The sequence below is a fragment of the Diadema antillarum genome, unplaced genomic scaffold, assembly GCF_040938485.1.
Source record: "Diadema antillarum isolate AM-2024a unplaced genomic scaffold, OU_Dant_1.0 scf00000038, whole genome shotgun sequence".
Taxonomy (NCBI): Eukaryota; Metazoa; Echinodermata; class Echinoidea; order Diadematoida; family Diadematidae; genus Diadema; species Diadema antillarum.
The window spans coordinates 289420-311868 of NW_027270927.1; the positions used below are offsets into that span (position 1 = coordinate 289420).

Below are 22449 nucleotides of genomic sequence, written 5' to 3' on the forward strand. Positions count from 1 at the left end.
TGTTTTGTTTTGTTTTTTATCCATACACACACACACATACATATATATATATATATACATAATATATATATATATATATATATATATATATATATATATATATATTCGTGAATATCAGCAGGAGCGCATTAGCTTGTAACCTTACAATATTAGTAGCCAAAGTATTACGTAACTGTAGACATGTTCAGACTGTATTTTCGTGATTTCAGAAATCAAGACGAACGGAGGAGGACATTACCTGAACTAATAACATACGTTTCTATTTTTCGCTATGAAGATGGGTTATTAATATCTGTGATAGAAAACAATACTATAGTACCTCGGCGGCTGTAAAAGTCAAGAGACTGTATTCTCCATTCTCATAAGAATCTGTTCAGGATAAAAGAAAACAAATAATGAATAAATCTTAGTGAGACACAGGAAAAGAAGACGGCGTTATATAAAATGATCATGTTGATATTCAATCGCATGTTGTTCTGTCGAAGTTGTGTTGTAATGCAGTATACGCTTGCATTATTGCCTATAGAATATTCAGTATTACCATTTCAAAATTGGTAATTCAATGAGTATTAAAGTAAAAACAGGCAAGCAAACAAATGACTCATGTGCGAGAATGAATGTTATTAGAAGTTACCAATCCGTAATAATAGAAGGTCTTCCACGTGCCTTCAAAATAATATGACGACCGCGCAGATCTTGCCAAACTTTGGGCTATATTGTGTCGACTGCTATCGTACCTTTGGTGGGGTTATTGAAATACTGCTACAAGGGGTTAAGTGGCAGCAGTAAAAACTAATTAGTAATAGTGCACATAATCTAAAACTGTCGTTTCCTCCAGAGTTGTGTGGTCTAGAACCAACACTCACCTCTTAGAGGAGAATGTTCTGTTACCAACACTCACCTCTCAGAGGGGAGTGTTCTAGAACCGACACTCACCTCTCAGAGGATGTTCTCGAACCAACACTCACCTCTCAAAGGGGAATGTTCTAGAATCAACACTCACCTCTCAGAGGGAATGTTCTAGAACCAACACTCACCTCTCTTCTCTCCATCATCCCAGAACAGGGTTCCATTCGCCTCGTTGTTGTCATCGAGGGCTACGATCAGACCCAGAGGATTGAGACGGCTAGAGGAACAGGTGACACATGGTTTATTGATTTCATCGCAACATTATCTGTCTGATGAACTTAATCAGTAAACTAGAACGAGTCAATTATTAATAAATGATTTACTAAGAATTAATTGCTGTATGTGTACAAAGCCAAATATTTGTCAGTACCTCTGAATGCCCCAGTCTTCTAAATGTTCCGATATCCATAATCTGCCCATTAAAATTAAGGTGCTGTACTGAGGCGAGCTCACATAGCACCTTCTTATGACCTACTACTATACGTGTGAGTTCCTACTATTGTAATACGTGGGTTCGCGTGCACATATTGAGTCTGACTCCTACTTTTGAGCCAGTTGTGCGTACGTTTCTTAAGACACTTGTCCATCAGCTGACATGAAAGGAAGGGGATGCCGTGCAAACTTAGTTCATAGTGATTAACAAGGAAAATGGTTCTGAAGACGACATGGTTGATGCCCGTTTGCTATGTGTGCAGTTATCAAAACAGAACCCCACATGCTTACATTTATTAGCAAGAGTCTGAACAGCTAAATTAACACTAATCATGACAACATTATTACATGCAAAATCCACATCTGTACTCAGGCTTACTCAACCTTACCAGAACCACGATATCATATTACTCCAGGGTACCGATACATCTGTACTCGGGCTTACTCAACCTTGCCAGAACCACTATATCATATTACTCCAGGGTACCGATATTTGATTATAAACCCAACATCTCCCGAAGAATGTCTGTCACAAAAAAGTCCAGTTCTCAATGATTCGTGCTTTCCTTCCCAGTGTAAAAAAGTCCCCATCTTTATAGGCAACCACAAGTTCATACTCCTCAGGATATTTTCTTCCCATCCAAGATTAAAAACCAGTCAACAAAGGCTTTAATTGTTGGCAATATTCATGACCGCATTTTTCGATGTGAATCTTTCATCAATCATCTTTAATCTTAGCGAGACCTCAAGTCTGCTCACCTGTAAACCGTAGTGTTGGCTGGATGTTGTGTGGGAATGATGTAGCCTCCTCGTACGTGAAGGTTAATGACCTCCATTGGGGCTAGGAGGATTGACAATTCACCCCTTTCCTCCACCATCTCTTGGCCCTGCCACAAAATCCCAAAAGGCCTATATCATTTCAAATGAGGTACCAGCGATCTCTTAGTCTTAAAATTAATTCCATAGACATAAACAGTACGTTTCTTATGGTATGTTAATATAGACTTTATGAATGGTACAACAATGTACATGGTCAATGTAACGTTATATGCTCCTTTATAGCAAAAGGTAAAGGTCATAACTGAGATAGATGTGTGCGATGTTCGCTTGTCAAAAGATATTGGTGATCACAGTCATAACCAGAGACGATAACTGATAACGGTTAACAAAAGAAATTTTATCGTCGTTTTTATCAATCAATATTTTGCACTCAGTTTGAATTATGCCAGTTATCAATATTATTTGTCTAATAGTAGTATTTTGTATAACTATACGATTATCAACAATAATGTCTGAAATGTTCACAATGTTGCCAATGTAATTTAGGCTGTTTAAGGGGCAATTTGAATGACATATATATCAAAACCACAAAAACAAAGATGATTTAGAGAAAAAGTGATTTAAGTGAAGCAAACGTAGTGTATAAATGCTAGTTCTAACCTGTACTTACGGTGTAATAGTCGTACCAACGTGCGTTGGGAAAGTACACCTCCACTGTAGTTTCGCCCTTTAATGATCAAAGATACAAATGTTAATCATCACATTCAACCTGGAAATAGGGGTATAAACTTTTCTATCTTTTCGAACTTTTCCGGAACTATTCAAGTTGACATTTTTGGAGCTTATCTATTTCAAAACGTTTCGATATTCATTGAAATTAAGTGAGAGTTTGACATGAACTGTAAGCTCAGCTAGACTAGCGACTTCAAGTTAACAGGTGTACTTCACTTAGTATATATATATATATATATATATATATATATAATACGGAAAGCTCTTTGATTTTGTTCTGTATCGAAATGCATAAACCCATTAACCCTTTCCTTACTACTTGAATTGACTGTGCTATGTACAAACACTATGGGAACTAAAATAGATAGTTCGTAAGAACATGCACTCATAACAACAATAACATCTTTCTTTCATTTAACATCAACATAGTACTAGTATTTCACAATCACACCATTTCATATTTGCATCGAAAAACTAATATATGCAGAGACGTTCAAAACACATGCAAAAGGATAATGTAATCTATATGGTGTTAGAATATACTTCCATTTACCCTTCATCTACAATATAGTATAAACATCTTACCTTCTCCAGAACAGGAGAAATCATAAAACACGGTCCCCATAGAAACTGGCGGTCGATATCATAAGTGTTTTTATCCATTGTAAACCTGGGTATGGTGAAGGAAAAAGAAAAGGACGTTACTATGCATATAATGCACACTGTATATACTTCAAGATTACGTAGCTATATGTATACAGACACAATGGTTTGGCGATATGGGAAACATTTACATTACAAGTAATATTCTCGTTTCCTTGTTTCACTCCACTTGTTTGTTTGTTTGTTTGTTTGTTTGTTTGTTGTTTCCTGCAAAGTAAATGGACTATAATATTGAACAAAATTCATCTTTTTATTCAAGGAAAGATACGAATAGTGAAATCTTTATCAGGAAAACAAATAACTATTGTTAATGCTAAATCGTCAAATGTTTCATTATTTTTCCATCAAAGTAATTTCTTAACGACATGTTGTAATCTTTTTGTAAGGTTTTCATGATGAATGCACTAATTTCATTAAAAAATCTAGCAGAAATCAATGTATACATTATATTATGTTTTGAGTGAAAGAAACATTGCAAAGAGATACTACTAAAAAGTCAATAATAAAATGTGAATGACATTAACGCAACAAAGATTTTGTCACAAATTCATTGAATTTTCGCAACGAAGAAAAAAAGGGAAATCTGTCCTAACGTAAATAGAATTGTGAATGAAAAAAAATTGTCTCCGAGACTTTGCCGGCAGATTATTTGTATGTTTTTGGCTGGAATATACCGGAGTGTATTTGTAAACAAAACAAGTCAATAAAGTACTAAACATTAAATTGTAAGATGATGTGATAATCTGTATTCCGAAAATGGTATGGGCCTATGAAACCTAAGCAACCTCTACAAAGTTTTGCCACTACTCTTACCAAGAGCTCTAACTGTCCCGATACCCAGTTTTGAATACCAGCTACCAATATTTACTGTATCATTCGAGGGTCACGAAGATGTCGTTGGTAAAACATCCCGTCAAAAGAGGCTCCCGCCCAGGAATCGCGCTCGGAAACTTGTTTTAGACACCAGCACCCTCCCCCTATAATTCCAGGGAGGAGAGACTCACCTACTTGAAAAACACAATCTTCCCAAAGGAGACTATACTAAGAACTTACTCATTCAGCAGTGGTCTGACGACTGTGGCACTGCTTGCATGTGCTTCGTAGAACAGCGTATAAAGGAAAGGTAGAAGTCTATACCGATGCAATAATATGTCACGTGACATATCGGCCATTTCCACGCTGAAAGCTGTAGGATGTTGAGGCTTAAAAACAAATTGTACTGCATTTATGTTATTCTTTCTTCCTTCAAAGGAGTAATATTTCTAATACACTCTGGAACTAGATGAATTCATATTCCTAGTTGAGACACTGTTACTGATACAGGTTATCATCATAACGTGTAACAACACGAACAAAAACAACTGTTTAGTGTATACCCACTACCGTAGACTATTTGTACATTGGAAATGAAAATAACCAACAAAGAAACTCAGTATTCACATTTGAGATCTCATTATTTGGTGTCAGTTTCCTTTGATGTGTATTTGCCTCGATATGATAGATACCAAATGGGGGCCCCTTCAGGCTGGAGTTGAAATTTAAATGCATTTTCCACTTTCGACAGAAGTTTGTCAAGGGAGGCCGTCAAGAAACACCAAAACATAAAAACCCAGTCACACTTAATATTACACCGACAATGAGCAATGAGTGTCCATTCATTAAATACCATGGGGGCCAAAATACGAACATTAGAAAAGTATTACAGCTGGGGTCGAACGATCGCACTATAGTTGTACAAAGAAAGTCGTCCTTACGATTGAATAGTATTTCTGTATTCTCTTCAGTAACACTTATTTGATCGGATTTTTCATTTGTTTGTTTTAATCGGTTCCCCCAGTTGTAGTGTGGTCTTAAAAACATCTGTATCTTAAATTTCCCCTAAACTGATTTATAACGGGACCTGCGGCTGTACAAGCTAATGCTTTAACGCAGGCCCCATCATATTTTTTTTCGCATCATGACCACAGTTCAATTCGCATGTATACAGACCTTGTGTTCATAATAAAAACAAACTTTTGTACATTCCGGTGAAGTTTCATCTAATTTATGCTTTGTATAATTTTCGCATTTATGTACTTTACTGTGATATATGTGAGGAATATGAAAATAAATTGAAATTAAAATGAAATGAAATAGTAAGACTAGAGACAGATGACCTGCTGATCCAGATTTATACTTACAATCATACCGTCTCCGTTGTGATTTCGAGCATACGGATAGAATGCCCCGACCTGCATCCATCGCCAGCACATCTCCTCGGTCGTGTTGAACCAGAATCCACATATATCAGCTCCAATCTATTTGTAAATGGAAACGATTTAATGATGAAACATTCAATACTAACCACGCGTTTTGTTCTCTTTACTTCGTAACACCGTCAGCATGGTCAGCAAAACTAACCCAATGTATACTCTGTTGAATGCTTTCATTACATGATATAATCAAGTTATATTTCAGCCATGACGTTTACATCACTATAATTCCTAACAGTTCCAAAGCTCAAATGAAATCAACAAAAAACAGCAGTAATTTCTACTTTAATAGGGTAAAAGAAAGGGAATATAATTGCACGTGTTAACGATTTACAGGTAAGTATGTGTGTGTAGCTGTGTATGCATGCGTGTGTCTGTCTGCTGGGGTGTGGCTGTGTAGTGTTCACACTAAAGAAAAAAAATGAGGAATAAAATCAAGTCATGAGAATTTTGTCACAAGAGAAAAAATTAGATAATTATTATTTAATATCATAGAGAACAAAAGCAATCAAAACTTACGTATGGAAAGCCAAACATGTTGAATTCAAACATGCCTGAAAGAGAAAGATTATACAGTTGTTTAAAATTAACCTCAAATGATATAAGACGGTCATTCATGCAAGTCACAATGATAGAACCTTTAAATGCATCTTTCATTCTACAAAAGAGCCATGCTAACATCATAATCACAACAATTCATCTTCCGAATCATATTTAAAACTGTATTTTGAAATTGCCAAAGTTCCCGTGATATGGTTCAATCATTTTCATGGAACATCCAGGCCTACAGGGATGGGTCTACAGAGGGAGGCGAGGGGAGCGTCAGATGCTTTACTTATGCTAGCGAAATAAAACCACTCAAGACACACTAGTTGTCACTAGCATCGTGTATATTAAGACACGTAGACTGCATAAACGACGCAGACGATAATGAAGTTTGAATTACCCACAATGCTCCACCAGATTTGCTCCCAGAAGCTCTGATTGTCTCCCAGCCAGTGCTGTGCGTACTTGCCCGTGCCTGCGAATGAGGACCTGGTCAAGGCCATGCTACGTTTGTCCGGAAAGACTGTCTTCAGTGTCCTATACATTGGCAATACACATAAAGAAGAATTTTGAAGATTTGACAGAAATCATTTATGATATTCATTATAGGCAGTACAGGCTATTTGAAATTTATAGGTTACTTTGACGTCTATCTAAACTACGATTTTCTTCTTTTCTGCCCAACAGGAAGAAGTATTGACATGTATATTTTGAGAGCACAGAAACCCCAAGTCCTTCAGGATGGAAATCACTTTGAAAGTTCCTGTCAGGATTATTATCATTTCCACATTCCTTGGAAAAACTTGTATCCTGCAGTATTACACGCAGTCATTACAGATGTTTTAAGTGATTAATTCTGTGTATATCAAGTTTTGAGGATAAGCAACGAAAAAGATAGAAACGGAAAAGTATAGCAGATAATAAGCAGTGATTTCTCTTCTTTTTCCTTTAATGTAGAAATAAATTTAGATACTGCATTTTGTTGTGTACACTTGAGAAATTGGCAAATATTTGGTTTGATAACTCAGTCCAGGGTCCACAGTAGTAACTAGTATACTTACTGGAAGGTCATCTCGCTCATGGTGTGGCCGTATAGACTGTGTTGGTCGTAATGTGCACCCCCGTAGTGCTGGGCATCCATACACAATGTCTTGGTAAAAATCTGCCCCTCATCTATCAATACGTCTGAATAAAGATAGCAACAAGATTAAGTGCTTCATTAGATTCATGAATATCTTTGTTCATCAAATTCTTTGTTATGTATATAATACTGTGAGAACATTACTCCCTCTACATGCAGCCAATCATGTTGTACAGGAGACCGAGTCTTTTTTTATATTTAGCCCTACATGTCCCCCAATGTGACTCGGTACTCTTACACTTATTATTAACATCAATGTTTGTGTTCAAATCGAAACAAGGAAAATGTACTCACCATCCCCCGAAAAAATAGAAATGTATAGAACTTTATTCATTTCCCCTACTTTTATAAAGATGTCCAAATTGTTTCTGATTATGATATGTATATATAACGTAATTCTCGAGGCATTGCCATTGATAACAGCCAACAGCACTGACCGCAAGTCTGTAGCTGTATTTGGCATTTGATCAAAGATAGAATATACTTTGTATCTTATTGGTGACTTATTGTGACGCGTAGTTTGATGAACCTACTCTTAAGCACAATTATTGAAGCACAGTCTTTTTACCAAACAGTTATTACAATTTACATTCATTGCTACCTTATAAGTATACAGTAATGTACACACTTCATGCGATTTAAAGATATGTATTCTAACTTTCGTGATCGCAAGACAGAGAAGTCTAATGAAAAGTTCACTTACTTGGCATGTAAGGCGGATAGTTCCACTGGTTTTCTCGGCACCCATCAATAGATCCCGGAATAAAGTTCGATGGCTCGTTCATGTCCTTTAAAGTAAACCATTTAATCAGGCATTCAGCATGACTCTATTTCGCGTGTCCTGTCATTAAAGGCATTGTTTTACCATTTACAGATGAAACAAAAACTTTAGTGCTTCAAAATAGTTTTAAAATGTGAGTTAGTGATATAAACAACCAGTGTAAAAAAGTTCATCAGTATAATCAATGTTAAGTACAGTTAAATATATAAAATCTGAACAATACTTAGTAGTTATAATAAAATTATTCAGGTGTGAATTTCTTGAATTTGTCTCCCTCTACAAATGAAATTTATTAAGATCGCAACTGCTGATCTGTAAATTAACAAACACGTCTGAAAAACAAAAGGAACCAGTGGGACTCGAACCTGTCATCTACTGCTTTCCGGGCAGCGACACTACCACCAGGCTGTCCCTGGTTACAGATCAGCAGTTGCCATCTTAACAAGTTTCATTTGTAGAGGAAGACAAATTGAAGAAACTTACACCTGAACCTTCATCCCTCTGAATAATATCTTGCTTTAATTTAATAAAATTATTTCTAGACTGAACCGTCTGCAGATATGGTTTAGTGAGAAAATAGTGATATCTCCTTATATTTTGGCTTGATTGCGAAAATTTTTATGGTAGGATTTTTTTTTGATGCATCAAATGTGATAACTTGATTTTTTTAATCATTGCTCCCATTGGTAAACAGTACCTCTAACTTTTTCAGTGCCATTGACTTTGGTCAGTGTTTACAATGCTATATGAGATTTTCTATGCCAACCAGCACTCGGAGTATACAAAGGATTAATCCGGTAAAATATACTAGTACCACTTAATATGACATAAGCAAGCCCCAATACCAATAGGGTCATTCAGCTTCAAACATTTCATTTCTGATATATCAAAGAAAATACAAAAACAAATCAATACATGGAAACAGTTCTTTGTTTCTGAACTTCCTTTCCCTAAAAGATTTGCCATAGGAAGAAGAAAAAGAGAGAGAGAGAGGGGAGTGGTTACGGAACTCCTTCAATAATGATCTTGAAAAAAAAAGACACATGTAAAAGTCATTGCAAATATCTTTCTAAGACATGCACCAGAGGGTAATGTATGAATTATAGCATTGCACTTACAATCCAAAGTGCGTCATATGGGATGACGTCATGAAATTCCGCGCAGAGGTCAGTCCACCACGCCTGCGCATTGGGATTGGTGAAGTCCGGATACACACTGTCCCCTGGCCACACCTAATGTCAGGTGATAATAAAGTGGTCAAGGCATGGAATTGCTAAGTTTAATTTCAGAAGCTAACAAGAGCAGTTCGACCGTTGCCCCCCCCCCCCCCCCCCCCCCGGCCGTTGTGCATAGTCAACAACAAAAAAAAAAAAAAAAAAAAACGTTATTACTGGACTTATGCCTCGTGGAGTTGACGACCGGAAAATGACATTCTGGTGTTAGCTACATGTACATATTAGTTTTGGTGGCTAATTACAGCAACTCGATCGGTGCGCACAGTCAACTGAGAGGAACCCGCTTCCCAGGCAATTACTATATCTGTAATAAGAATCTATCCTTTCATTTACATTTTCATGTTATTTTACCATCCATTTAATTTTGGATAATCAATTGTTGATCTATTTCTGTCACTCTTATGAGACGTTATTAACGATGGATATTCTAGAGTGACATTTTTGACAAAAGTGCGGTGACCTTCTTCCCATTACGAAAATAATTTCATGAAAAAAATTGCATATCTATATCTACTCCCACTACACGTACTTTCAAATTTATTACTACTCGACATTCCTATAGATGAAGTTACAGCCGAAATGCCATTTTGCCAGTGTTCTGTGATCTTTGACCTATGACTAATTACCTCTCACGTAACTAGCCCTTTCACATAGTCACATTTTTGTCTTATGGCGTCTGCATCGCAGGTAAATTCTCTTTCCCACCTGACAACAGTAGGTTCACTTTAAGATATTGCCACCTCACACCCACTTTTAGAGCCATTTTCACAAACTTGTATACTATGTATTATGTAAATATGTGAGCTAGTAATGTGGTCGACTGCAAGGAAAGTGTACAGAGTTACGTCAGACAAGACGTCACAATGGCATGCTTTTATTTCACAAAAGGAAAGCGAAAATAAATTATCTTCATGAGTTACTGGGTGCTACTGAGTTGATAATTCGATCATTTGATGAGGTGACTGGATGTCGAATAGTGCAAGTGATGACAACAAAACAACCTACATTGCCCACTATAGGTTCCTCCCCAGCCGGGTCTAGGACAAAGACGTTTGGGTTCAGGCCCCTGTCGTAGGCATGGTAACCAACTTCCTTCTTGATACAGTGGTCCTGAAAAAAGACATCGAGAAGGAGGAATGTAATGAGTTTATTTCATAACGATCTATATATTCCAAATGGTTATTTTGCTGACGGCAGCCACTGACAACATGGACAAGAAAGATAGGATTGTTCGCAAAAAAGGGACAGTTCGGAAAATTATTAGACAATAATGGAATAGATGGATGAAAATAAGTTATTAACTGTAATAAACAAAAAGATGACGATTCTGATCACTGCGGCTCCTATCAACATAATATGACAAGGATGAGCACCAAACTATAGACATAATAATGAATGTCTGATGGTGCTTTGAGTCAGAGTGTAAAGTGTTATTGTACTCTTCTGCGGCAGTCGTGGCGCCTCATAAAAACGATAAGGCGATACTAATCTGACATTAAACCCACAAAAAGAGTGAAGAAGGCTTATATCCGCATTGGTTGTGGAAGTAGTATATCTATTGCTTGTGTTATACTTTAAACGATCACTGGGACTGCTTTCAGTTCTGTTTCTCCATTTCCAGCATAGTTATCATTGAAAGTTTATAAAGCTTCACGAACCCAGGGAGAATGGGATACAATTACATCGTTTCTACGTCAAATTATGTAATTTCTTTCTGGTAGTATAGTATATTTATTTCTTACATTATAATTGAAACTATCACTAGGACTGCTTTCACTATGTTTCTCCATTTCCACCATCGTTATCATTGAAAAGTATCAGAAAGCTTCAATTCAATCGTTTCTATATCAACTAATGATGCAATTTCTTCTCAGTTTATTACCAGGATTATGATATATCTTTGTCCATGGGCGTGCAGCTGGTCGACGAAGCCGGGAAGACCGTAGTATGTAACGTTGTCGTAGGTGAAGTCCTTCTGCCCGTCCATGTAATCGATGTCGCCGTATTGAACGTCCTGCAGGCCCAACAAGAAACAAGCAGTGCCATGCAACTCGTGATCATTAGTCTTAAGCATGTCCAAATATTTCGTCAAAGACACTTTAAACCAGACTCACAACAGTCTCATAGGCCCGAATTCACGAAGGTGGTACAATTGAAACCATGGTTTAAACCATGGACAATTTGTATGGAGCCCCAAGAGTCGCATGGCATATTAATACTCTTTACGAAATCAGTCATATCGTCGACGAAATGACCATTTCGTTGATGAAATATTCATTTCGTTAACGAAAATAAGATGATCATTTCGTCGACGAAATGTTGTCATTTCGTTACGTAATTACTGATTTCGTAACGAAATAGGCCATGTGACACTCCATACAAATTGTCCATGATTCAAACCATGATTTCAATCGTTCCACCTTCGTGAATTCGGGCCTAAGGGTGCACAATTGCATGCATTACTACAGAGTACAACACGATCTTACGCTGATGTGCAGAATGACGTTAAACTACGCTTTTATGCTGATAGGCAGAAGGACGTTAAACCACGCTTTCATGCTGATAGACAGAAGGACGTTAAGGATATCAATCATTTCTGACTTCAGAACAATCACCTTCATGATTCTTTTTTCAATTTTTTGATAGTTTATAGCAATCATTCGGAAAGTTTCGTGCGGAGGGTGCCATTATTGATGATTTTGGAAATTTTTGGAATAGCAATGTGCAATATTTCATCATATTACATGCTGCACTGAAAAGGGTAGTGTGGCACATTGAAAAAGATAGCGGCACTTCGATGGTTACAGTACTTACATAAGGTATACCAGCCTCAACCATTTCAGACCAGACCTCCTTCACGCGGTCCAGGGTGGTATAATTCCACCTGCTCAGCTGGAATCCCAGGGCCCAGTATGGAATCATGACAGGGCGGCCAATGATCTGCAGGCACGAACCAAAAATAATGATTGTTTAATCTTCGCACCATCCTTTTAGATCTTCGTAGTGGTATAAAAGGGTTCGAATATAAAGTCTTCGCTTGGATGTAGTATATAGGATTCGTCTTTGGCTGCGTTTATCAACTTTCCCCTGTTTAAACGGCTTTCCAAAGCCCTTTCCAAAGCCCTTTCGAAAGCCCTTTCAATAGCCCTTTCCAAAGCCCTTTCCATAGCCCTTTCCAAAGCCCTTTCCATAGCCCTGTACTATTAATGTGCCGCTTGTTTTCTAAGAAGGGACGGCAATTACCATCATAAAGACATATCTTCCTTTGAGAGTGACGAGTCATGATGCAATGCCACATGAATCAATTGTCTTCCTATCTGTGAGGCAGCTCCAGTTTAGCACATACTTCAAATACTTCTGAGTGGCGGCATGAGACTTTGGCTGCGTTTATCAACTTTCCTCTGTTTAAACGGCTTTCCAAAGCCCTTTCCAAAGCCCTTTCCAAAGCCCTTTCCAAAGCCCTTTAGAAACGGCTTCCAAAATAGTTGCGTTTATCAACTCTCTTCGCGAACACGATAACTGGCCTGTCACTGCACAACTGCATTGCGCAATTCGACCCGAGGAGAAGAGGTCATAATCGTATAAGGCGTGCATTGTTCGTAACTGCAGTACAATACTACAAAGCCGTTTCAAAACAGCTTTGCGTTTATCAACTTCAAAAGGCTTTTACAAACAGGTTTCTGAAAACCTGTTTAGGAAATCTGTTTGGAAAGCCACAAATTTGCGAAAATTTTCGAAAAGGCTTTCCGAAAGGGCTTTCAAAACAGCTTTGCGTTTATCAACTCTTAAAAATTCCTTGAAAGATGTTTGGAAAACCTGTTTCTGCCGAGAAAAGGAGAGTTGATAAACGCACCCTTTCGGAAAGCAAACGCACCCTTTCGAAAATGCTTTCCGAAAGGGTTTCAAAACAGCTTTGCGTTTATCAACTCGTAAAAATTCCTTGAAAGCTGTTTGGAAAACCTGTTTCTGCCGAGAAAAAGAGTTGATAAACGCACCCTTTGTCACATATACACGGGTGCATAATGTACTGTATCTGACAGTAATGTAATGTACGCCATTATAATCGCCTCAGTCAAGGCGTTAAGGCTCTAGTTTCAATAAAAACGAGTCTAACCATGTGTTTAATATTATTGAGAACAACAAGCTTATGATGAAAAAGAAAACGTTCTTCTTGTGTCGTCGATATCTTTGTAATTTTTTCCATCAATTGCAAATAACATTTCCATCGATATTATTATTACTGTGAGTTTACCACAATGGTCATTAGCTGTAATTACTCTTGCTATTACAGTCATGGCCATTATCATTGTAATCCTCGTCAAAACAATTATCATCCCTATATCAATGATAGCCAGTAGTACTCATTACCAAGGTGATAGTTACTTATCATAATAATGACCATTTTTGTTAGGATCTTACTATGTTTTTAACGTGTATTTAATTCACATTTAAAGTATCTTATAGGTCATAGGGCCTATCGTCACCGTCATATACCTCCCCGTATTGTCCGATGACATTTTCCGGTGTTGGTCCAAGAAAGACGTAGAAGTCCAGCACGCCGCCAATAGTCCTATACGTTAGCCCTGGTGTTGGCTGAAGGACAATGTCTAAATGATGAGAAAGAGTTGTATGCCATGCTGGCTGTTATCCCTTTGTTATCATTCAGGGAAGTGCCAAATTTTTAGAGGAGAATAAATATTGTTTTGTAAGATATCCCTGCTGCAAAGAATACAGCGTCCCCACAGTATGTTCACAATGTTTGTGTATAGTCGACTATTATATGTGAAAATGCTCGCAGTGTGAAGAAGATTTCAAGCTGTGGTGTTTGTTTTTCACATAGAGTTCACATTGTAATGTGCTGTCTCACACTATAAATTGATGATAACAATGTGTTTAAAATGTTCACACGCTTGGATTAAAAAGTGTGAAGAGAAATCACACCGTGTTCACAATGTGTTGATACCCGGCAGCAAACACATAACTTTTTTCAGAACGTTTCAACATTTTTGAGGACTTTTTAAAAAGTACATAAACGGTCTAAGTTTGGACTTAGCATTTACCGCAAAGCACAGGTTAATGGAAAACGTTTTTAAAACGTCAATGGACGTTACAAAACGAAACGTCCTTTACAAAGCGTTTGTAAACGTTATCGGACCTTATTCATGATACACATATACATAAGGTACCGGACGTTTCATTTTTATAACGTTCAATAACGTTAACAAACGCCTTGTAAAGAACGTTTCATTTTGTAACGTCCATTGAGAGTTTGAAAACGTTTTCCAATAAATCTGTTTTCCAATAAACCATAAAAAAATGAAACGTGCGGTACCTGACGTATATCATAAATTTGCATGCATTTTTATATTTTATTCAAGTTAAAAAAATCTAAAATTTGAAATTAGCCGACATTGAAACCTAAAGTAATTATAGCTGGGTTCAAACTTTCTTAATGTGTTAAAAATTGTACTTACGTTATTGTTCAATTATTCACAATTTCAATTTGTGTTATGACGAGGTATTTTCATATTTCAATATGTCTAATTAAGATATGTGTGATTCATTTTAGTAGTCATGTCTTCACGCATTAAAACGTTTTCCCCGTAGGCCTATATAAAAAGAAATGCGATACAGATACATCAGCTACGAATAGGATATAGTAGGTAAAGTTGGTAGGACATTAGGAACAGATTAGGATATGATTATAATGTAGGATTAGGATTTCTATACGATACACTAATCCCAAATTGTGTTTGATAATCTCAAGAACAAGTAACATGTCTTACCCATGGCATTACTGTTGAGTAGGAAAACGCCATGGGCATTGCCGTCTTCCTCCACGCACATGTAAAATGGATGGTGTCCGTAAAGGTTCCATGGATCCTGAAATAAGTATGAATATCTTTGATATGGCATGGAATATCTCTGTCAAACAAATGTTGTGTGACGACGTACACAGCCGAGTGGAATGGGAACATCTTTCCCTCAAAACACGTGAGATTTTAGGCTAGTGATATTCACTTATATAGGCCAATCATTATTCACTTATCACTTCGAATTTATGTCACTAGATGACTAGGTTTCTTTTGTTAAATATGAATTAGACGAAATCAAATTCAATATGACCGTTTTGCGTATTTGCACGCCATAAGTTCCTAAGAAATCAATGAGAAATTCTGATTTCGAAAATAAATAGATTACTAGTATGATCAGGTTGGTATGAAGGGTTTGCGAGGTGTTTTCCTTCGCTCGACGTGTTGGTGAAGTATGAAGACAGAAAATTCGTAATTATCCAAAAATCTTTATCCAAGTTTATTCATGTCCCTCATTACTAATGATGCATAAGAGTATATCTCTCTGGCAATTCAGAGTTCACCATGTGGAGATGTCATTATCATTTCAATAGGCCATTATTGTACGAATAACTTACGATAGGGGCTACATCTCTGGTAAATATAGCCCAAGTCTTCCAGTTAAGGTCGAGCTTAAAACGGCGATGGTTGTGCTCTCCGAAGCCGTACAGGTTAGAAGACGGAAGGAGTGTGGAAATCTGAAGAAACTGTTCCTCAAAAGTCATTCCACCAACCGATGTGTCAAATCTATACAGTAAAAGGGAATAACATCGAATGTTGAATGAAACGTGTGAAAACTTTAATCAGGAATTACCAAAACGCTCTGTAGTGAACTTTGTTTAATTCAAATAGGGTGAATTTGAATATTGTGCCATTTTCTTATGTAGGCCCCTACAGTCAACTAGGAGAAGTGAAGAACTTTGATCTAGTTTAGAAAATGAGTCAGTTCGTAATTAGCTCATGTGCACATTCTCCCGAATGACCTCTCCTTTTTTCTCCGTTGGTAAAGCACTTCACTCGTTTCCAAAGCGACATGATACTGAAGTTTGGTCGACGTAACTATCTATGGAATTCACGTTGAAATAAAATAAAGAGCATGTGTGGCCAGAATGGCCGCTCAAATTGATTTGACATTCCTTTTATGTGGAAGCAGCCATTTTCACTATTGTGCATTGAATGCATTTACAATTGATTTCTCTCATTGCCAAATACTAGGCTTTTAGGACTCTCGTTATTGTTTGGTTGATTTACTAGCAAACATCATTTATAAGGATCCCCCCCCCCCCATTTTAAAGAGTCTTTATTGGTTGCCCGTGAAGGAACGTAAAAAGTTTTTAAATATTTCTGGTTTATCATGTCATTGAGGAAACAGCTCCTGGATACAACGCATGTTTGTTTCGTCTATACCAACCCATATGAACTCTTCGATCCTCAACTTCTGGCTATATGGGCCCTACATATTCAGCACTAAATTGATCAGTGCTTTAGTAGTAGCCATAACTAAAGAAATGATGGGCGTACGAACTCGAGCAGGATTCGAACTTACGACCTCCTGATCCCCGGACAGGAGTGACCAATAACCACAAGCCACAATATCCGACAGCCAGCGCTGGTTCTCATCCCTATAGAAGACAGCGGGTAGTGCGTAATTCTTCAAATTCTTGAATTCTTCCTTCGATTTGTTGTTGGGTGTTTTTTTTTTAAACGTAACTGATTTACGTCAGCAATTTTCAGTCAGTTGCAAGGTCCTGCTGGAGTGTGTCCAAACATGATTTCTTTTGAATGGCTACTACTAAAATGATGATATTCAGTGCTTATTTAAGTCGATTTACTGCAATTTGTATTTCAGAGGCTGCTTCATAGTATAACTGTCTATAACAGCAGCAACAACAATAACAACAACAACGTCATTAACATCAACAAACAAACAAACAAACAAACAAACAAAACTGAACTCACATGACAGTGCCTGTACTGACTCGTGTGATCTGCAGACTGAATGGATTCCTGGTGTAGGAAACCTCGTATTGGGGGTTGGCGGCTCTCTCCGACGGAATCTCGACTTCTAACGGGACTTCGAACCGATCCGTGAAGGCATCAGTAATCTGTCAGTTTACAACGAGTAACAGATAGAGTGTCTTTACTTTTAATCGCGGTTCTAAAGTTCGAATCTCGTCGAGTGTCTGTGTCCTTGGACAAGAAGTTTCTTTTTTTCCCCACCATGGCCCTATCGACCCAAGTGTATAAAATCTATGACAACGTTAGCATAATGATAATGGCAGTGCCCGCTGGTAGAGCAGTGGCAACACTGTACAGAAGCTACACTGGATAAAGGTGACGATGAAGGTGATAATGACTATTGTCATCATTATTATCATTTTTGTTATTATTATCAAAAATTGAGCAAAGAAAGTCGGATTTCATCGGGATTCGAACCCGAGACCTTCGGATGCTAGCCCGGTACTCTACCCGACTGAGCTATATAGAAAGCCCTATGACAATGTTCGTTCAGTAGGGACGCTGATAAATTCACTTATAAATCATTTACATTTCTGGTGAGTTCCCATTTGCTTACGTTTATTATTCCTATATGATCATCATTATCGTCATCATTTTTTATCATAAATGAAAAGATGATGATATAACAGTTTGAACGAAATCTGCGGCCTCCTCCGGTATTGCAAATAAAGGTATGTTATGATAAATACCTTAAAGTGTAGCCTGCTGTCCGTCTGAATCTCGACGGTTAATTCGATGTTGTCCGATGGGACGTCGTAGCGGTGTGCCTGTCTTCTTCTGGCGAGACGAACCCTCCAGCCCAGCTCTGTCCGGGTGGGATCCTGGCGGGAGATGTGGGGAGCAATCGAAATGATTGAGATTGAGATTTACATGGTGATTTTCATTATTATTATCAATTTTTAGCAATACCGCTGGCTACTCTAGCTTCTCTCTGTAAAATGAGTTTTCCATCACCAAATTAGTCTAATGTGGGATTTTTCTGTATTTATGGATGTACCTTTTATAGATATGATTATACAAAATAAAACAGATGCGTGTGTTGTGTGTGCCTATGTGTGTGTGTGTGTGTGTGTGTGTGTGCGTGCGTGTGTGTGCGTGTGTGTATGTGTGTTTGTGTGTTTGTCAAGGTTGTAAAATTGTAATGGATATGGGTGGGGAGGGAAGGATAGGTAGTTATGTGTGGGCTATAGGTGCGGATGTTTGTCTTGTAGTTGTTTGTTTGTTTGTTTGTTTGTTTGTTTTGATTTGTTTGTTGTTGTTCTGGGAATGAAGGGGAATGGGATGAAGGACAGAATGATGTCTGTCTGGTGATGGGCTGGACTTTAAAGGGATAGTATAGGCCCTAATAATAAATTGGTTGAGGTGAGCATTCAGTCTAAGTGTTTGCAAGCTTCTTAGAAGCCACTTTATAAAATGTTAAAGAGCGAATTATTCTTAGAGGAATACAAAGTTCAATTGATGCAAAGCGGTTTGAAACCCCTGAGATATTCAACAACAAAGATGGGTCCCACCTGTCATTATAGGCGTTTTCACATCAGCCCGATGTTTCGAAATAGCGCGCTATTTTGCTGACTATTTTCTGCGAAAAATATCTCGAGCTGGGATTTTTATCGGGCTGATGTGAAAACGCCTTAAGATTACTTTGTTTGATATCTCAGTCATTTCAAAAAAACCAATCTTTATCAAATAAACTTCCTCTTACTCTTCCTCTTAGCATCTGCTTAGTGCTAAGAATTATATGCTCTTTCATATTTCATAAAAGGTTTCTCATTATCTCAAAAAGTCATCATCAAAAAACGTTGGAAACTCAGGTCCGTCACGAATGGACCTTTCAGGCCACTGCCGGGTACAAGCAAGAAAAAAGAAATGGCAAGCAAAAGAATAACAAAATGAAAAAATGAATAAAAATAGATCCCCATGTAATTTTTACCGGTTCACTCCTGCCAATTTATAACGCCCGACAAGGAAAAAAAAAAGGGGGGGCATTGTTTTTGCTTTGTTTTGCTTTGTTTTGTTTGTTTGTTTGTTTGTTTGTTTGCTGCAGGCAAATATCATGACAATATTTGGATAAATATAGCTTAAAGGCATATTTATTGTTAGGAAGGGAAGGAACGGAGAATTGGATTAGGAATGGCTTTTTATTCTAGAAACAATACTTCTTCTTTTTTTAGGGGGGGAGGGGTAATTGTTGTTCTATTAGTATTTTACTTTTATATTGAAAAAATATCATGAAATGTTAATCTCCACTGCTGCTTTTATACCAAAGCAATTATGCTGCGTTGTACAGTAATATCAAGGTGAATTGATGTTTGTGGTATTATCTCAATAAAATTGAATGAATATAAATCACTTAAAAGGAGGTGTGTACACAGGGAGGTTCACCTACCTGTTATAAACAATACTTCCATATCACATGATATATTATGTCAGGTTATAAACTATATAGGTGGAAATATGGGGTCATGGTCTTTTTAAAAATCATGGCATTCAATACCGCGATGGCCACTCGGAGATAGGAGCCTTAGGCTGCGTTCACATAGAAGTATACTATGCGGGTATTCGGGCTCGTTTTTCGAGGGCACGCGAATAGCTTGAATCGAACGATAGGATTTCCTCACACCGGTTCACATAGGAGGGCACTATTCGAAAGTACCGAATAGCTGCGAAAAGTATAGCAAAGTGGGAATCGAGCTTGTTCGATATTCTTGCAGCGTATACCGTCTCTCGTTTATGAAATAGTGACACTTTTGGTCTGGATTTGCCCTTTAGCAAAAATAAGCATGTAGACTGACATTCTGATGCAGTTTAGAAATTGTTAATAAGATTTGCTGGGATGTAGGAGGAAGAAATCCTCACTGCATGGGATGGTGAGTTGACGGTGCGGGTGATTGTGTACTCGGTGCCCGAATACCGAATACCGAATACCGAATACCGAATACTTCTATGTGAACGCAGCCTTATAGGATCACAATATTAGCATCCATAAAATCGTAACGTTCATGGTGCACTGTTTACTTGATGTCCAATGTACAAAGGTCAGCATATTAAGTCCGTTACAAAATCTCGGCAAAGAATTACTGAAAAACTGCATTTTATCTCCGGCGTTGTTTCCATAAACTCTATTTACCAAAGAATCCATCAAGCACAGCTATCGCATAGATTATCGCCAAAGAATTTAACAGCTACGTTTGGATTGCAGTATATATTTGGATCATATTATTAGCTGAGTCTGCTGAGGGCCAACTAGCCACAATAACACAGCCACATTCTCACTTAACGTCGTGAATACAAAGAAACATTTTGAAATGATATCGTAAGCATCGTAACTGTAAGCATCGTCCAACATTTCAATACAAAATAGAAAGAATAATATCCCACAAAACTTTGAACGACATGGGGGTTTGTGCTTTGGACTCATTCTAACTGTATCGAATTCTGCTTCATCAAATTTGATAGAGATTATAACTTTGTGTAATTCGTTGATTTTTTTTTTAATGAAAATCTTTTTTTTAACCAATTGTTGTGTAACACTCGGTAACAAATAATTCCAGTCCGGGATTCCAGTCCGCTCCGAATTTAAACTAGGAATAGAGTTTAGCATCAGCTGTACTAATTGTTTATCTTTAGAAGGTCAGTACATGATTAGCTATGATCTCATGACATTACTTTTTTTTTGGTCCGTTCCAAAGGTAAGACTGTGAAGATGGGCATGTTGTCAAACTAACCTATACATGCTCAGTTGTTTATTCCCCTTTAGATAAACCACAAGACCAGAGTGATATTTGCACTAATATTGCAATATTTAGCCTATATCAGTTTCGGAAAGATGGGTTTTTGTAACGATGGTCTGCAACTGCATGGTTCTTACCTCGTACATCACGTAACCGAAATTGGATGGGTAGTAACACCAAGGGGCGCCCTCGACATCAGTCTCTTGCCAGATACATTCTCGTCTCTCACAAGCAGCCTGGGAACCACCAGGCTCTGGATAACAGTCAAATCGATTCAAACCATCGACTGGTGGTTCGTCGTCGTCCACGACAGTCTCCTCTGTCCAGTCGACTCCAAAGTACACCCCGAGTCCGATGCCGCATGCGACGAGAGCCCCTATCATCACGAGGATGATACTGACAACCATTTTATTCGCCATGATCACGATGTGTCTTCTTTGATCACCGATATCGAGTATACAAAACCACCCACTTTAGCGATCGATGCTCCCTATATAGCACAGCACCTCGCTAAATGCGCTTGGATGCCTCTCTTGCCACAAAACAGTGAACTTTGAAGTAGACTCCCAGAAGACCAAGTCATAAAAACCTTACCGTAGCATTACTCATTCCAATTCGAAGCGATAGGAAAGACAACATTACAATGAAGACGGAAAATTTAATTAACTGTCAGACCGCGGCAGAGAATGAAGCGCAATACTGTATTTCAAAGAACTTCTTTGCATCGCGGGAGGAAACAACTGTTAACTGGAGCATTTTACAAAAGAACTGTAATAGTCTTGAGCAGGTTTCAACTGCAGTTGGGCACAAAGTCTAGCCATACCAGGCTGTAACAAGCAGATAAGGGTCATGATAGATTATCACTGAACACAAGACGCGGCACTCAAAAAGCTCAAGTGTAGCTTCTTGACTACAAGTTTCACACACCCACAATGATCTAATCTATATTGTCAGACACATCTTACAAAATGTATGGATAAGCTGAAGTGTAGCTATGTAGTCAGCAAAGGCGGGGTGGTGGCCGGTTCCATTAACTTCACTTTGCTCTGGGATATCTCCAGTTTTTAAGTGAAATCAGTGAGGGGGGGGGGGAGGGTATCAACTTCAAGAATACCATCTGCTGTTTTGATTGTAAAGCATCTTGTTATCAAGAACTTTACTAAACTTAATTCAAATAGTGGTTTACTGTTACTCCGATTGTATATACGGAAAATATAGACCCTTTTGGCTATTTCTTCTTACTTGCGCTTTCGTGTGTTCATATTACTTTTTAAAGGAATGATTGAATGAAGATTATAAAGCGATGAATTCCTGGTCCCTAACATGGGTTTGGATGCACGTACATGTATATGCTCATCCTATAACTTAGAAACAAT

The 22449-nt window shown here is 37.8% G+C and overlaps 1 protein-coding gene across 1 annotated transcript in view; it reads right to left on the bottom strand.

The window, feature by feature from the left end:
• The window catches only part of LOC139709505 (maltase-glucoamylase-like), a gene marked incomplete at its 3' end in the record, with an annotated part of 83283 nt that extends 61791 nt beyond the window's left edge, over positions 1 to 21492 (bottom strand). The window contains exons 1-21 of the mRNA XM_071621468.1: positions 21211 to 21492; positions 18032 to 18163; positions 17283 to 17428; positions 15902 to 16070; positions 15258 to 15354; positions 13966 to 14078; positions 12286 to 12411; positions 11354 to 11485; positions 10477 to 10581; positions 9355 to 9468; positions 8159 to 8243; positions 7376 to 7499; positions 6715 to 6851; positions 6288 to 6322; positions 5697 to 5813; positions 4570 to 4718; positions 3439 to 3523; positions 2792 to 2848; positions 2101 to 2228; positions 1038 to 1126; positions 320 to 369 (exon numbers count right to left, since the gene is read on the bottom strand). Coding sequence (XP_071477569.1) covers positions 320 to 369; positions 1038 to 1126; positions 2101 to 2228; positions 2792 to 2848; positions 3439 to 3523; positions 4570 to 4718; positions 5697 to 5813; positions 6288 to 6322; positions 6715 to 6851; positions 7376 to 7499; positions 8159 to 8243; positions 9355 to 9468; positions 10477 to 10581; positions 11354 to 11485; positions 12286 to 12411; positions 13966 to 14078; positions 15258 to 15354; positions 15902 to 16070; positions 17283 to 17428; positions 18032 to 18163; positions 21211 to 21492 — 2472 coding nt within the window. The remainder of the gene's footprint in view (positions 1 to 319; positions 370 to 1037; positions 1127 to 2100; positions 2229 to 2791; positions 2849 to 3438; positions 3524 to 4569; positions 4719 to 5696; positions 5814 to 6287; positions 6323 to 6714; positions 6852 to 7375; positions 7500 to 8158; positions 8244 to 9354; positions 9469 to 10476; positions 10582 to 11353; positions 11486 to 12285; positions 12412 to 13965; positions 14079 to 15257; positions 15355 to 15901; positions 16071 to 17282; positions 17429 to 18031; positions 18164 to 21210) is intronic.
• Positions 21493 to 22449: the final 957 nt, after the last annotated feature.